We start from the raw sequence: 13,926 nt of genomic DNA, 5'->3' as shown, positions 1-13,926 counted from the left end.
GGGTGGGCAGCCAGGTGTTGGTGTAACGCTGCCCCAGGACTGCTGTACTTTTATCAAAAATGCTTAAAATACTTGTGCAATGAGCCTGAACCAAGGGCGTAGTCATGGTGCGCAGAGAGGGAAGTCTCCCTGGAAGAGCTGCTGAGCTCCTCCTGCACATGGGAACAACACAGCGATGGGTGGGACCTCAACCTGACCCTTTGCCAATGGGAACAATCCCACAACCACCAAACTTTCTGGGCAGGTTTTGCAATTATTTTTTTCCCTCTAGGTATTTGAATTAAACTAATTACTACGTGCAATTGCCAAACTGGCTCTTATGATTGAGGAGGCACTTTTTTCCTTTCCTTTTTTTTTTTTTTTTTTTTGAGCTGAAATCCATCCTCTCAAAAGGCTGGGCTCTCTCTGCACTTCTGTAACACACTGCTGAGAAAGATAATTTCTATTTAATGGGCTTAAATTAGATCCCTCGTGTCGGATGCCCTGGAGCTTTGGGACACTGTAAATCTCAGCCCTCGCTCCATTTCCACGCTGCACACGTGACAGATCTCAGTTAACATCAGACCTTTAACCGTGACGAGTCACCACGCCAGCAAAAACCATGTCTGCATCACTTTGTTCAGCTCTGCCAAAAACCATGCTTGCTTGCCACCTTCTTTATCACAGCAATCTCATCTTTCTGTACCTTTCCTGCCCCCTTTTTTTCCTCTTCCACTAGCTTTTCCCCTGCTTTTTTCCCATACCTGGCATCACTACCCCTTCCCATGTGGCCAGACCTGGCCAGTACAGTCACCTCCTACCCCGGACCTTCTCCCAGCCTATCCTCCCACAAGTTTCGGGGCCGTGTCCCTCCTCCCAGCTCACTCCTTTCCAGCTCACATCCTGTCACCGCCTTCAGATGACAGTGCTGGCCCGGATCATCCTGATGCCTGCGGGGCAATAGCATGGCCTCATTTAATGATCAGGGCACCACGAGCAGCCACCTCCGAGCCAGCAAGGCAAAGCTGGGGGGGCTGGGGGGCCAAGCCTCACTGCAAGCTCTCCTTCTAGGGTTTTGCGCCTGATGTGTGAATAAAATTGTGAAATGCGGGACCGTGAGGCAGTAATGCTCTGCTTCACTTCCTTCCTACCTCCCCCCTTCTTCAGGCAGGAACAAGACCTCCATTCTCGGGGGGACAAGGAGTGCTTGTGCTGATGCGAGCCTGCCTTGGCTTGGGGCTGCGCTCCCACCAGCTCGTGCGCACAGCTGAATGGCACATGCACGCGGCGCAACATTTTCCCTTCCTGCCTTTGAAGATGGGGAGGGAAAAAAAAATCAAAGGGAAATGAATGAAATCATTTCCACTCCGTTGCCTTCAGTGGGACTCGTCAGCCTCAGGAGGAGTGGCCTGAGATGGGGCCTGGAAGCAGGGTGGTGGGTGCAAGGGATGGTGCCGTCCTCTGGCCACTGCCTGGCCTCTGTTTCCTTGCAGAAACATGGAGCTAGGAGACAAGGATGGGTGATTCAGTGTCTAGCCAGGGCGGACAAACGATTGTCCTGCAACACCCCATCCTCAGCTCAGCCCGACCTCCAGCTCCTCACATGGCCTCTCTTTGGCCAAATGCAAAATCCTCCCAGCCTCTGCCAGCCCCAGGTAAAAACAGCACGGCTGACCCCAGGGAATGAAAGAGAGACTTTTCTGTAAGCAGAATCCCCAGATTTACACGCCCCTGGGGAAGCAGCGATTCCTAGCACACCACCAAAACGCTCACTCTGCAGAGCCAGTTTCAGGCTGGCAGAGGAAGGAGCCGCATTCGAGCTGCCGTACGGGTGGAGCAGCCCTCGTGTGGTGCCACCCACGGCCTGCGACGGATGGCAGGCATCTTAATAGCCACATTGCTCCGAGAGACACCCACGCCGTCACCGCCGCAGCTGCCGCGGAGAGGCAGCTCGCGAGGACGCGGCTCTGCTGTGTCAGGCATTCCTGCCTTCGCTGGGGATGCGCCCAAAACAAGCGCAAGACTAGCAGATGCCTCCTCCCTGGGAAACACCGTGAGGGAAGGCACTGTTGTAAGGGTGAGGGGCAGGAAGGGCTGGAGGAGACAGAGTTTTCCACCACTGCTGTGATCCTCTGTGCCAGCAGCATGCCTCCTCCTCGTACACAGTTTTGAGCCTGTAATTTGTAGGAGCACTTGGCACATCATCGGCCCAGAATGGATGGGCACATTAGAGCCCATATCCCAGGGTCCCCAGACGCCTTCCTGCCACCCCATGGGCTGTCTCCATCCTGCCTTTCTGTGCAGAGATCATCCATCCCGTCCTGTCGTAACAACATACGCAAGCGGGGACCAGGGTGAGGCAACTAAACCCATTTTCCCCTCTGACCGATGCTAGCCTCCGGGCTTTAAAAGCCGAGCAATGCTCCGTTTTTCTTTACAAAGCCCCTTTGAGCAGAGCCTGGATGAATTCCAGCTTTACTTTATGCCCCAAAGGCCTTTGGTGCCCTTCCTCCACTACTCTCCCTCCTCGCTGAATGTTGCTCCAAGTCGTGAAGCAGCAGATTTCCTTCCTGGCCATGCAGAGGGGCTGGGGTATCCCAGACCTTGCCTCTGCATGGTCTAGGAGCTTCTCCCAGGTAGAAGCATCACGCTTGGAAATCGTGGGCTTCCAGCATTTGTAGTAGAGGCAGTCTTCAGCTCTACAAATAAACTTCTGGAGTGACGTTTAGAAAAGCTCTTCATCCAGAAGCATCTTAAAAGTGCTTTATAAACTTCACTAATGGGCTGTGCAGACTCTAAAGTCAATTCTCAGTTGAGTCCTATGGGAAGGTATCTGCTCAGACAGCTGCAAGTGTGAAGCTGAAGGGTGAAGGCTGGTGGCCCAGAAAGGCTCAGCTAAAGCAGAGGAAATCTTGGGTACCTGATGGTCAAAGCTCTGGGAGCAAACTGTGAAAGACCACGAGCAGAATACACTGCAGCAGGTTAACCCTGCTCCATCCTGGGGCAAACTCAGCAAGGCTCCCATGGCAACAACACAGCCATATTTCCTCAGCTGACTGATGAAAAATTGCGGGTGTGAAGATTTCTGCATCTACTGTTGCATTTCAGACCCCTTGTACAGAGAAATAAAGTAACTCTATGCAGTGATGTGGCCAAAAAGTGGAGTGGGGCAATGACCACATGGGGCTGGAAGCATAGCACACGGCTTGGCACTGAGTCAGGGATTAGGGATGATGGTGCTGGGGATAGTGTCAGCTTTTTGGGGAAATAGCTGCTGAAAGAGTGAGGTCTATCAGGCCACGGACTTCACCTCGTGCAGGGCAAACAGGACTGAAGGTCCAGAGCCAACATTACCCTGGAGCCTGATGGCAGCAGCTAGGGTAGGACTGGGTGCACCGGCTGTGGGATGCTTGTTCAACACTGTTGTGGCTTATCCTGTGCTAGCACCACCAGTACTCACTCACCCCTCCACTGACTCCCACCACATGCAACTAATGCAGCCAGATTTACTGGGGAATCAGGCATCCCCTGTGGTGAGCTGGAGCATGAGCTGGGAAGTGCCTGATGGGCCCCCCCAAAAAAGGGCAAAGGGAGTGGAAAAAGACCTGTCTGATCTCTCTGATGGGCCTTACCGGTGTCGGAGGAGGGGACAGCCTTGGTGAGGATGCTGTCGGTGATGGTGCCCAGCATGCTGAAGGCGAACACCAGCGGCAAGGCAATGATGCAGTAATGCCACACGGTCCTCATCAGGGCCTAAGCGACAAGACACGAGGGACCACAGATCATTAGAGAGCACAAAAAAGCAACTTTGCAGCAAGAAACTATCCAGAAAAACATCACAAGCCAAACCTGTGACTTTTAGGTAAATTGGGAGAGCCCCAACTGATTTATGACAGTCTGGCTTTGGCCATTTCAGGGTCTTCCGCCTCTCAGCATTTGTGTGCAGGAAATTATTCCAAGCATGCAGCACAAGTAGCAGACGATACCCTGTAATCCGGCAGCACGTTTTCCAGTCCTGCCGCGGGTATTTTTAGTGTCTGGGAATTAGTGACGTCCCCACACCCTCCCCCCGGTCTTCTGTCATTTGTCCAAGTCCTAAGGAAATGTTCAGCAGCAGATGCATGCGGCGTACTTCAGGAAGCCTCCATTACCTATACAAAACAGCCTAGAGAAGGCACTTTGGTTCATTATCATAAGTAATTAAAACCAAACTAAGCTTGCCAAAATAAATGAACCCGGTGCATTATGTAATGCTGTACCTTTGGGATTTCTAATCCTGTTCTCCTGCTTCCTCACTAATAAATTCACCGAATTCAGTAATCTGGAATAGGTCTTCTGGCCATAAGCGCACATTAGCGAGCATAATTAAGGAGAGTAATGATTTTGTTATTGCACATATTCTTAGTGGAGACATCCCTCCAGCAGTTTAATGCTTAAACAAAAGCGGTAAGGATCCCTCAGCGATGGGGCTAGAGCGGCTCTCAGCCCTGCTGGTCAAATAAATAGATTTCTCTGGGGCATGAAAAGGAAATTCCCTCTCCCTTGCCAGTCTCCTGCCCTCAGCCTCATCTCGAGGTATGTTGTGGCTGGAACAGTCACCGGCTCAGCCAGAGGTTTCATTCTCTGGGGTTCTCACTCGTAAAAACTGGTCTGTGCCTCTTGGCTACAGAATATGGAGAAGCCCAGAGCCATCGCTAACTAATGACTTGGAAATACTGAGGTTTATTCCTAGTTCCCCTCTAGACTTGTACACAGCCAGGTTTCTCTCCTTGGAGGGGCTCTTTGCCTACGTTTTGGTTAAGAACTAGGCGCTCCTGCTTAAGGAACTGGTGAACAAAAGCAGAGGAACAGGTATTTGGTACATAAACATTCAGACGGGGAGAGATTAATTCCTTGCCAGGGCAAATGTCATTGGGGGACAACATGGCAGTTGTAGGAAAAAACAGCTTTAACATTCCCCTGCCTTGAAGGAGTGTCCTGGGGCTGGAGGCTGGAGGCTTAAGGAAATGGCCAGGAAAGAGCAGACCCATGGCTGTGCATAGATCCTGGGGAATGTCTCCTTGCTGTCTTGGGCTTTGGCAGGATGAGGTCAGGTGGAACTTGGTGTCCACTACTCCTCTGCAGCCCAGCAGACAGCAGCCTTTTCCACCCAGCCAGATCTGAGGCCATTTTCAAAGTAAGGAAGGCAGACCCAGGAGTTTCAGCTCAAAACCCAGCGCCTGGGAACCAGAGGGGAGGAGGCAGGACGGGGCACAGCCATGCCTTGAGACAAAGCGAAAAAACTTCCCCGTCAACACTGCCAAGACCTCCTACACCCCTGCCCACGCGCTCGGCTCGCAGCGCTGCCGGCATCTGCATGCCAGACACCCTGCCCTGCTCTCCCTCTTCCAGGTGTGACTGCAGGGCTCCCAGCCCACCCCTTCCCTCCACTGCTGCCAAGCATCCTCCAGCCTCTTCCCGTGTGTCTGCAGCCACTGGCAGCCCCCATCCAAAATCCCTTCAGCCCGCCTCATGGCAAGGGGGTGAGTTTTGCGGGTTCTTGTATGGACAGCTAGCTGCTTTTCCTCGCTGCCTCTCTTTGGGGTTTTGTTGTCATCCTTGTGCTTGGGACCTGCCTGAGACAAAAAGCCACCCCAGAGATAGATATTTTTGCAGCAAACCACACAACAGAGAGCTTTTTAATAAGGACTGCACGCCCAACAAGGATGGCTGCTGCATTTGCCTATGAATAGCTCTTGTGGGAAGTCATTGCTGACCCTTGTCCCCGGGCCATGCTGTCAGGATGTCCACAGCCCTCCAGGCATGGTGTAATTGCCAGCTCTCAAACCAACCATTTCCCTTCCCCGCTTTCCCCTCCCTGTGCAGCCACATCAGACCTGTGGCCCCTGTGCTGCTGTCTCTCCAGAGGCATATGGGAATTACCCTCCCCAAATCACCCCCTTGCTGCTCTGTCATTGCTGCCCGTGAGCTCATGTGTCCCATCCACGCTGGTTTTGGATGGATTTCAGACACATACGCCACATCCAACAAAGTTGGCTGAGTGAGTGCCTCCAGTCTGCTCTGCTGTCGAGGCTTTCTCCTGTACCTTCAGCAGCTGCCAGTCCTCCCAGTGAGACCTTGGTGCACCAAAGCCCTTTACTCCACCATCACCCCTCTGCCCTGCTCTTGGCTGCTGATCCTTACATCTCAGGGTGGGCCAGCTCCACCTTGGCCCCACATAATTGCTCCCACCCAAGGCCAAACCCCAGTGGTGAGACCCTCAAAACCACCCCTAGGCCAGACTTTATGGGGCATACCACCACCAGCCCAAAAGGCACGATGCCAGTGGGCAGGGACCAGACAGACCCTTCCCGAGCATCCCACTGCCCTGGGCAGAGCTGGCTTATCTGAGTGAACGTGATTATCAGCAGAGCTGCCCACGTCAGCACGATTTCCTGATTGACGTTTGGGGTTGGCATCGACTCTCTCCCACACCAACACAACCGGTGATGGGTGACGCTGCTTGTCCCCAAATGGAGGAGCTGAATTATTTCCTTGCTGCCTCCTTCTCCAGATGCTCTAAGCTTGGGGGAATTAGGCAAAACAAAGGCCCGGAAAGATGAGAAAACAGTCCTTCTCTGTCTCACAGCAGGGTACAACTGCAATGTTTTTTCTCTCCATAATCTGCATTTACTTTCTGGGCTGTTCAGGAAACGCAGCGGCTTGAGGACGGAAGGCAGGACCTCTATGCAAATCCAGTGACTCAGGATGGACTTACGAATTTCTGTGCAGGATTATTATTCTGCTAATCCCCATAACCATTACTCACAGTGCTCTTTATCGTTGCTGAGCACAGCCGTGTTTGCAGAGTGGCCCAGGACTGCTGGTCCCCCCCCCGAGCCCTGCCCAGCAGAGCCAGCGGTGGCACTGCCAGCAGCAGTGGTGGCAGCCAGGCCCCCGCCTGCCACGTTATTGAAAGGCACCGTGAATGATTTTACACCAAGCCTTACCATGCCCAGGCCCACGCCGGCGAAGACAAGGACGCTGAGCCTGAGCAGGGTCCTCTCTGTGCAGTGCTTACTGAGCTTCCCAACCACCAGACCTTGCACAACCTGGGGGAGAAGCACACAAGCAATGTTAATCCACTTTATATCAATGGAAACAAGCTGAGAGGGCAACTGAAAGGGAGCAAATGAGTTACTTCCTTGCTTTTTTTTTTTTTTTTTGGGGGGGGGGGTGGGAGGGAAGGGTCTTTGCTGTCACAGTAAATGACCTGAACACACAATCTATGATTTTGAGCTTTTTGCATCCTAGTGATAAATCTGCCCTGTCAGAGGAAGATCTCTCTACTGAATGGTGCTTGCGTGAGTTTGCTGTCACTGCGTGGTCAGCAGTGGTGACTGAAACCGTCTAAAGGCATGCGGAGATACAAATTTTTAACTTGGGATATTTTATTTTATTTTATTTTATTTTATTTTATTTTATTTTATTTTATTTTATTTTATTTTATTTTATTTTATTTGTGAAACACAATTACTGTTAAATTCTTCATTTTTGGCAAGCTTTTCCAAAGCAAAACTGTATATTTGTATGCAGAGGTAGAAAATGCCTCCTCTTCTGTACCTTGTCTTGCCATTATTTTAAACTATAAATGTATTAATTGGGCAGTTCATCATTTTTATACAGGAAATAAGGACAACAGCGATGCTAATCCCCAGCCCCAGCAGTATGCACAGGCACAAGGGACAAAGAACTGGTTTTACAGATTTTAAGCAAAAACTGGGGGAGGGGGAAATAAAGGAGGAGCAGAAAATGTAAATCTCAGGGCACATTTGTCTTTTACAGTGGTTCAGAGAGCAAAGGTGCCCGCTTTCATTTCTCTGCTCAGCATCTGGCGCATTTGGCACTGGCCAGAGTGGACAGGAGAGGACAGAGGGTGGAAGAGCTCATCCTGGCTGACGGGGCTCCAGGGGAGGGACAGATAGGGATCTACCGAGCTTCCCCCACTTCAGAAGGGTTTGTTTGATCCAAACGAAGCCCCTCTGACTTGAAAGAAGAGCTTTAGTGCAAAACACTTTGTTTTCTGCGGTGGCTTTGTTTCAATTTTGGTGCAGCCTAAAAAAACATTGGTGCTCAGATCTGACTTGGGCCACAGCTGTGCTGCTCTCAGCTTTACTGTGCTAATCCTAAGGGAGAAACCCAAAATCCACTGAAAGGAAATCAGTTCAGAATAAATAAAAAAAGGAAGTTATTTAAAAGAAATGTTAATTTACAGCAAATAGTCAAACAAACAAACAAACAAACAAAAAAAAAACAACACAATTTAATTGCAAAAATAAAATCAAACGGTAAAAGGTAAATAGACATAGAGTGAGAATAAGGTGAAGTTTTCATGAAGAGTGATAACTAGTTTAAATATTCCTCCAACAAGCTACAACTTAATGGAAAAAATCAAAATTAAACCCTCTGCTGTCCCTCAGAGCACAATTTTTGGCATGAGGGGTCATTTTGCCATGCAGAAATTTGTTTTCCCAGTACATGCTTCTTCCTCTTCCCTGTCCCTGGCCCTGTGTCACCCTTGGGCAGGGCTCAGGAGCTGGGCTCACGTGCATGGCGGTGGCACGAGCCCCGTGAGGCTCACCTGCCTGGTGGCCTTGGGGACAGTGCGGTGCGACGCCGGGACAAAGGATGGGGTGACCTGAGTCATTGCGACTTCATGCCTGCCACGGACATGGGCCGGGTGGGAGGAGGATGAGGCCAGCCCTGGTAGCTCCTGCTCGGGATGGGTGGAGGAGCTGCTGAGTCATGCTTCATTAAGCTGAGCACTCCGAAAACGAAGAAGAACCGTCATTAATGCCTTGCAGCCTGCCAGTCCCTCCCGCCTGGGCTGTGCTGAGTCACAGGACTGCCTTCCCTTGGCATGACTTGACATGGTGGTGGCATCACCCAAACCCTAGTTCGGCTCCTCTAAGCCACTGCAGGAAAGGTTTCTCAATTTGCCCAGACTTGAATGGTGCATTTAATCGGGATTCACCGTGCAGGCGCAGCCCTGACCCTGCCCATCCTTGAGTCATGGGGGGATATCATCAGTGATTTCCAGAGAAGCCTATTCAGATCACCATGGGAGCGGCAAGCATCAGCCCACGTCACCTGCTTTCTGTCCCAGGCCACATGGCCATCTCTCGGTTACACCCCAGCCTCCCCACTGGTTACTGGGCCCTGTTGGCTTGTGCTGCTGGTCTCCCTCCCAGCATGGCTGATCCAGCCATGAGACACAAAAACCTCTCATCTTGAGTTTGTACGCATTCTAACACCAGCATCTTGATTTAGGTGCTGGATAACATTTTCGGAGTTCAGGACCTGCTTCTGGCCAGAAATGAGACCTGAAAACTCATTACGTCCAGCAGAGAGCTTTTCTAAGTCACAGATAAGCTCATAAAATCCCTAGAAAGAGGCTTAGAGGAAGAAAAATCTAGAAAAATGAGGATAGATGGATCTGCACCACCCAGTGATGACATCCTCGTGCCAACCACAATGCCTGCCAAAATGCCACCTACAATTTTCCCTGGGCATGCAGGTGTCCAATTTGTTTGAGATGCAGCATGGGCACATTTGGGAAGGAGGAAGCCAAAAGGTTGGCATGTGTGATCCTGTGGAGGGTTTGGGTAACGTGCTGCTCTCGCAGTGCTGTTTGTATGGATGTAGGCGGTAGTGGGGGCACCTGGGATGGTTTGGGCTTCCTTGCTCCCATGGATAAGCTTGGTCAGCACCAAAAAGGCAGCAGTGGGATTTATCTTTATTCCTGCTGGCATGTTCGGGGCTTTTTCCTTGCATGCAGCCTCCACTTGAGATCCCATGGGCCTTCCCCTCCTGCATTTAATCTGCTGGATGGTGCTTGCCTTTGTAACCTGACCTCCTTTGAAGTGCTGGGGCAGAGACAGTGTACCTGGCTGGAATGTGTTCTGTCATCAATAAACAAAAGGGAGAGGAAATTGTTTGCAAGTGAAATAACAGGCACTGCCCGTGGCTGTGTACACATGTCGCAGGAAAAACCAACACTGCTTTTTCTTTTTTCTCCCCCCTCCTTCTTACAAGGCAAATAAGTCTCCTGATAAATGCAGAACAGCCAAATATCTCTCTCCTCTTCCTTACACTGGATTTGTACTCATGATTCCTTCCACTAGTTCAGATGATGATGTAGAAAACCATCCTCATTATTACTGCATCTGCTGGAGCTCCCATTTGCTTGGGAGAGCCAGTGAGAGCACACATCTTGTCGACCTCACCACCAACTCTCCCAAGTCCCTTAAAGAATGGAAAAGGCTTTTGCTGTTTAAAGGTCTAAAGTGTTATTTTTTGGCTGGCTTTTTAATGGCAAAGCAGTTTCCTCACTGTGTGGAGCTGCTGTGGAGCCAGACCAGGATCCCCAAGTAGTGAAATGGAAAAAGTCCAAGTCATACAGATGCCTGGCTGGTCCTTCATGCTCACCTGTGGCCGTTGGACATGAGGCTGTTCCTACAAACTCCTTCATAAGCACCCATTAAAAAAAGAGCCCAGCAAGAAGACACCCATTTACACAAACACCTGGAAAGGAGAAGACATGAGAAGCTTATGGAGGCAGGCACAGCCCACATAAGGGCTGGGACCAGGGGTAGACACAGGCTGGGGCATCAAACAGTGATGGACGTTTCTTGACAGGTTGAAGGTAGTGCAAAACCCTGCACTGATCTGGGTGGGAGGGGAAGGAGGTTGTTTTATGGATACAGCGATGCCAGAAAGCATTGGAGAAGTCATTCAGGTCTTGCAGAAGAGCACAAGGGTGTTGGGGCTGCAAGGAGAGCTGACGGTAAGGACCGAACTGCTGAAGCAGCACTTGGCCTCGCAGGGGAGAGACAAGCGTGTGTTTTGCAAACTCCAGCCTAATGGCTGGCTTTCCCCCCTCCGCCCCCCACCACAGGTTTAAATCCTTCAAAGCGAGGAAACTGGAGAACTTTCTGTTTGTTGTTGCAAGGTCCTCTCACCAAGTGGGTTTTCCCCCTAGGCGAACCTGGCTGTAATTAAATCCCCAGCTCTTTAATCATCCCTTTTGCTGCACAGAGAAATAAAAAAGCAAGAGGGACAGGCTGGTGATAAGATGATAGGCAATGTAAATCGCTCCTCCAGGAATCTCTCTCATCTTTCCAGAATCACTCAGTACAAACTTGTCCCTCCAGAAGCTGCACAGCTAGAGGTGGAGTTTGTACAACAATGCCAATTAAACGCAGTAACTAGAACAGATGTCTTATGATTTCTCGGTCCTCAGGGTAATAAATACCTACCCCTTTGTCCCACCCAGAGTTTTTGTTTTGTGTGTTTTGCTTTGTTTTCAGAGAAAAAGTTCTTAAGGAGAGCTCCCCCTGCCCCCTCCCATGTCTGGAAATCTGAGCATCAGATGTGACTTCAGATACGAACCAGGGACTCCAGGTATTTCCCCTGCCTTAATCCTCTGGCAGCATTTTCCAAGCACATACTACACCTGAAGTCCTCCATGCTATCGCATTCCCCACTCCAAAAAGAGCTGGATCCTAGGCCTGCTTCTGCCCATTATGCAAAGTTAAGTTATTTTAATTTTCACATGATTATGAAATTAATTATCCTCTGGAGGGAGAATGAATGGCATCCCACACTCCTAGGCATTCAATAGGAGGGAAATTTTGTTCACACGGCCTCTGAGATAAGAGGGCTCTGGAATCACAGTGCCGAGGACAAGAGGTACAGCATCACTAATGGGCTCCCAGACCTCTTGCTGGATATCCACCAGCAATCAGATGAAAATGATTCAAACACATCACAAGCAAGGGGATTTCTGCGATGTGAGGCTCTGTGCCCCTCCCGCTCTCTGCCTTCCCATCCCTATTTCATTATCTCCCATCAGACTCCTCCTCCTGGACTTGCTCTGGCACCACCCCAGCCCATCGGCCAGCCCCACACTATCAGGGTGCAGAGCCTGCATTGCGTGAATTACCCTCCACTTGCTATTTTCCATCCAACCATTCCCTTCCCACCCTCCCTGTGTCTGCTCTCTATCCTCTGCTATCAGATGATGCTCTTTGCCTAACTGCAAGCAGGTGCAGCTGATGATCTCTTCCTAGCAGTCATAAATAAATGCATAAATATATATATATATATAATTACCCTTTAACTACTTTACTATTGGAAAATGCAATCCAGCAAGGAGCCAGAGGACTTCCCACACAAGGAACCTTGTAAGCCAGAGGCTTGTAAGCCAGAGGCTTACAAGGGAATATTAACATCAACTCTGCCGGAGAGGACTAAGGTGACCTGTCCAATATGAAGAGCAGGGCAGGGGCAACATCTGGAGCAGCAAATTTACACCAGCTCCTAGTGCTTCATCCTAAGAGCCTGGAAGCCTCCTCCCAATGGACAAGTACACCTGTTGGTACGTTTACAACAATAATGTCAGCAGATGTATTACTTTGGGCCACTCAGGTCTCCTTGACCATCCCATGGAGATGGGATGCTCACTAACATCCTCTGCAAAGGTGACAAAACCCTCACCTCCTGTGGGGTTGGTGTTTCTGCACTGATCCCCCTGTGCAGAGAGGTGTTTGAGATGTCCATGGCAAAGTTCTTGAGTTGTCTATCTGACTCAAAGCTTATCTGACTGACTCAAAACCACTCCAAATCTCCTCTCTGCGCACTCTGTAGTTGGCTTGAATGATGAGAAGCACAGATGTTGACGGTGTGGTGGCTGCTTCTCACCACAGGAGGTTAAATGAGGCTGAGAAACTGAAAAATGAAGTTAAGCAATTGGAGCATAACAACCTTGGGGCAGGAGAGGAAAGCAGGAAGAGACCATCAGTATTTGAATTGCCTTGGCATTGCTTACCAGGCTGTGAAAGGGGGCTGTGATGTCCCTTTGTGTTAGCTTTGAAAATTAAATGGAAAAAAAAATAGAAAAAATAGAAACTGCAATAATGCTACTGTACTTGCCAGGAATTGGCAGACCTGGCAATGCCATTCGTTGGTGTATGACTTTTGGGGAACAGTTGGACAAAGTCTTGCTTAACGTGCTGAAATCTGTGCGCTCCTGAAACCTCTTAGAACATGCAGTGTGTTCTGAGAGCAGGAGACCACAGCCATGCCCTCTTGCCCTGCAGAACAGACCCCTGAGCACTGTTTTTAATGTCTACAAGGATGTTTAGAGTAAACAGGACGCAGCTTGATTTTTATTTCCCCCTTTGGTTCTATGACGTCCACTCCCACCTATAAAAGTTCTTAAATGTGGCCCATTTTCAGGCCCAGGAGGAATGCAAATGAGAGGGGGATCTCTAACAGGGGGGATTAGAGCAAGTCAGAGAGAAAACCCCCACAATGTTTTAGAGAAAGGCAAACTAAGGAATGAGAAATCAAAGCTGAGGACCTGCTTGATGAAATTCATTGAAAAGGACATTATATTCGTTATGAATAAAGCTATAATTTAACAAGTGAAGTGGGGAAGCCAGTCAGCAGATATTAATCACCATTCACCCATCTAGACTGGTGGAATTTGCGTGCACCTTAATCTGCATTTATATCTCCAGCAGTATCAATTCACTGTTCAACAGAAACAGACATGCCTGAAATGCCAGCTGAGGGACGACGGAGGCCCATGAACTCAGCGAGATGGAGCTGGCACACATTACATCCCCTGTGCACATCTTCCACTGGAGGAAACTCGACAGAAAGCAGTCATAGAGAATTAACACAGCCACTATCTACAAGAGATACCTTTGGGCCGTTGCAGCCAGGGTCCTGATTTGAAAGTTAGGACACAAATCTCATGTTTTACAGTAGTTTTAAAGCCAGATGGTGAGAGCATCATTGATTTGGACCAACTGAGGATCTGGTCCTGTAAAAACTAGAGTGGAACTGGTAACTGCCAGCTACAAAGTGGAAAAAAACAGCAACAAAGCAGCAGGCAGTGCT

The 13,926-nt window shown here is 49.8% G+C and overlaps 1 protein-coding gene across 3 annotated transcripts in view; it reads right to left on the bottom strand.

Moving 5' to 3' along the window:
* Positions 1-13,926, bottom strand: part of SLC22A18 (solute carrier family 22 member 18) — a 57,286-nt gene that overhangs the window by 1,493 nt on the left and 41,867 nt on the right. For 2 of the 3 annotated variants that reach the window (XM_068683473.1, XM_068683472.1), the window contains exons 8-9: positions 6,969-7,070; positions 3,612-3,732 (exon numbers count right to left, since the gene is read on the bottom strand). In XM_068683473.1, coding sequence (XP_068539574.1) covers positions 3,612-3,732; positions 6,969-7,070 — 223 coding nt within the window. The remainder of the gene's footprint in view (positions 1-3,611; positions 3,733-6,968; positions 7,071-13,926) is intronic. The other variant, XM_068683474.1, reaches the window with a different exon arrangement.

Source organism: Anas acuta, chromosome 5, assembly GCF_963932015.1.
Source record: "Anas acuta chromosome 5, bAnaAcu1.1, whole genome shotgun sequence".
NCBI classification, from domain to species: Eukaryota; Metazoa; Chordata; class Aves; order Anseriformes; family Anatidae; genus Anas; species Anas acuta.
Note: the sequence above shows the minus strand (reverse complement) of the source record. Positions and strands in the feature narration are given on the sequence as shown.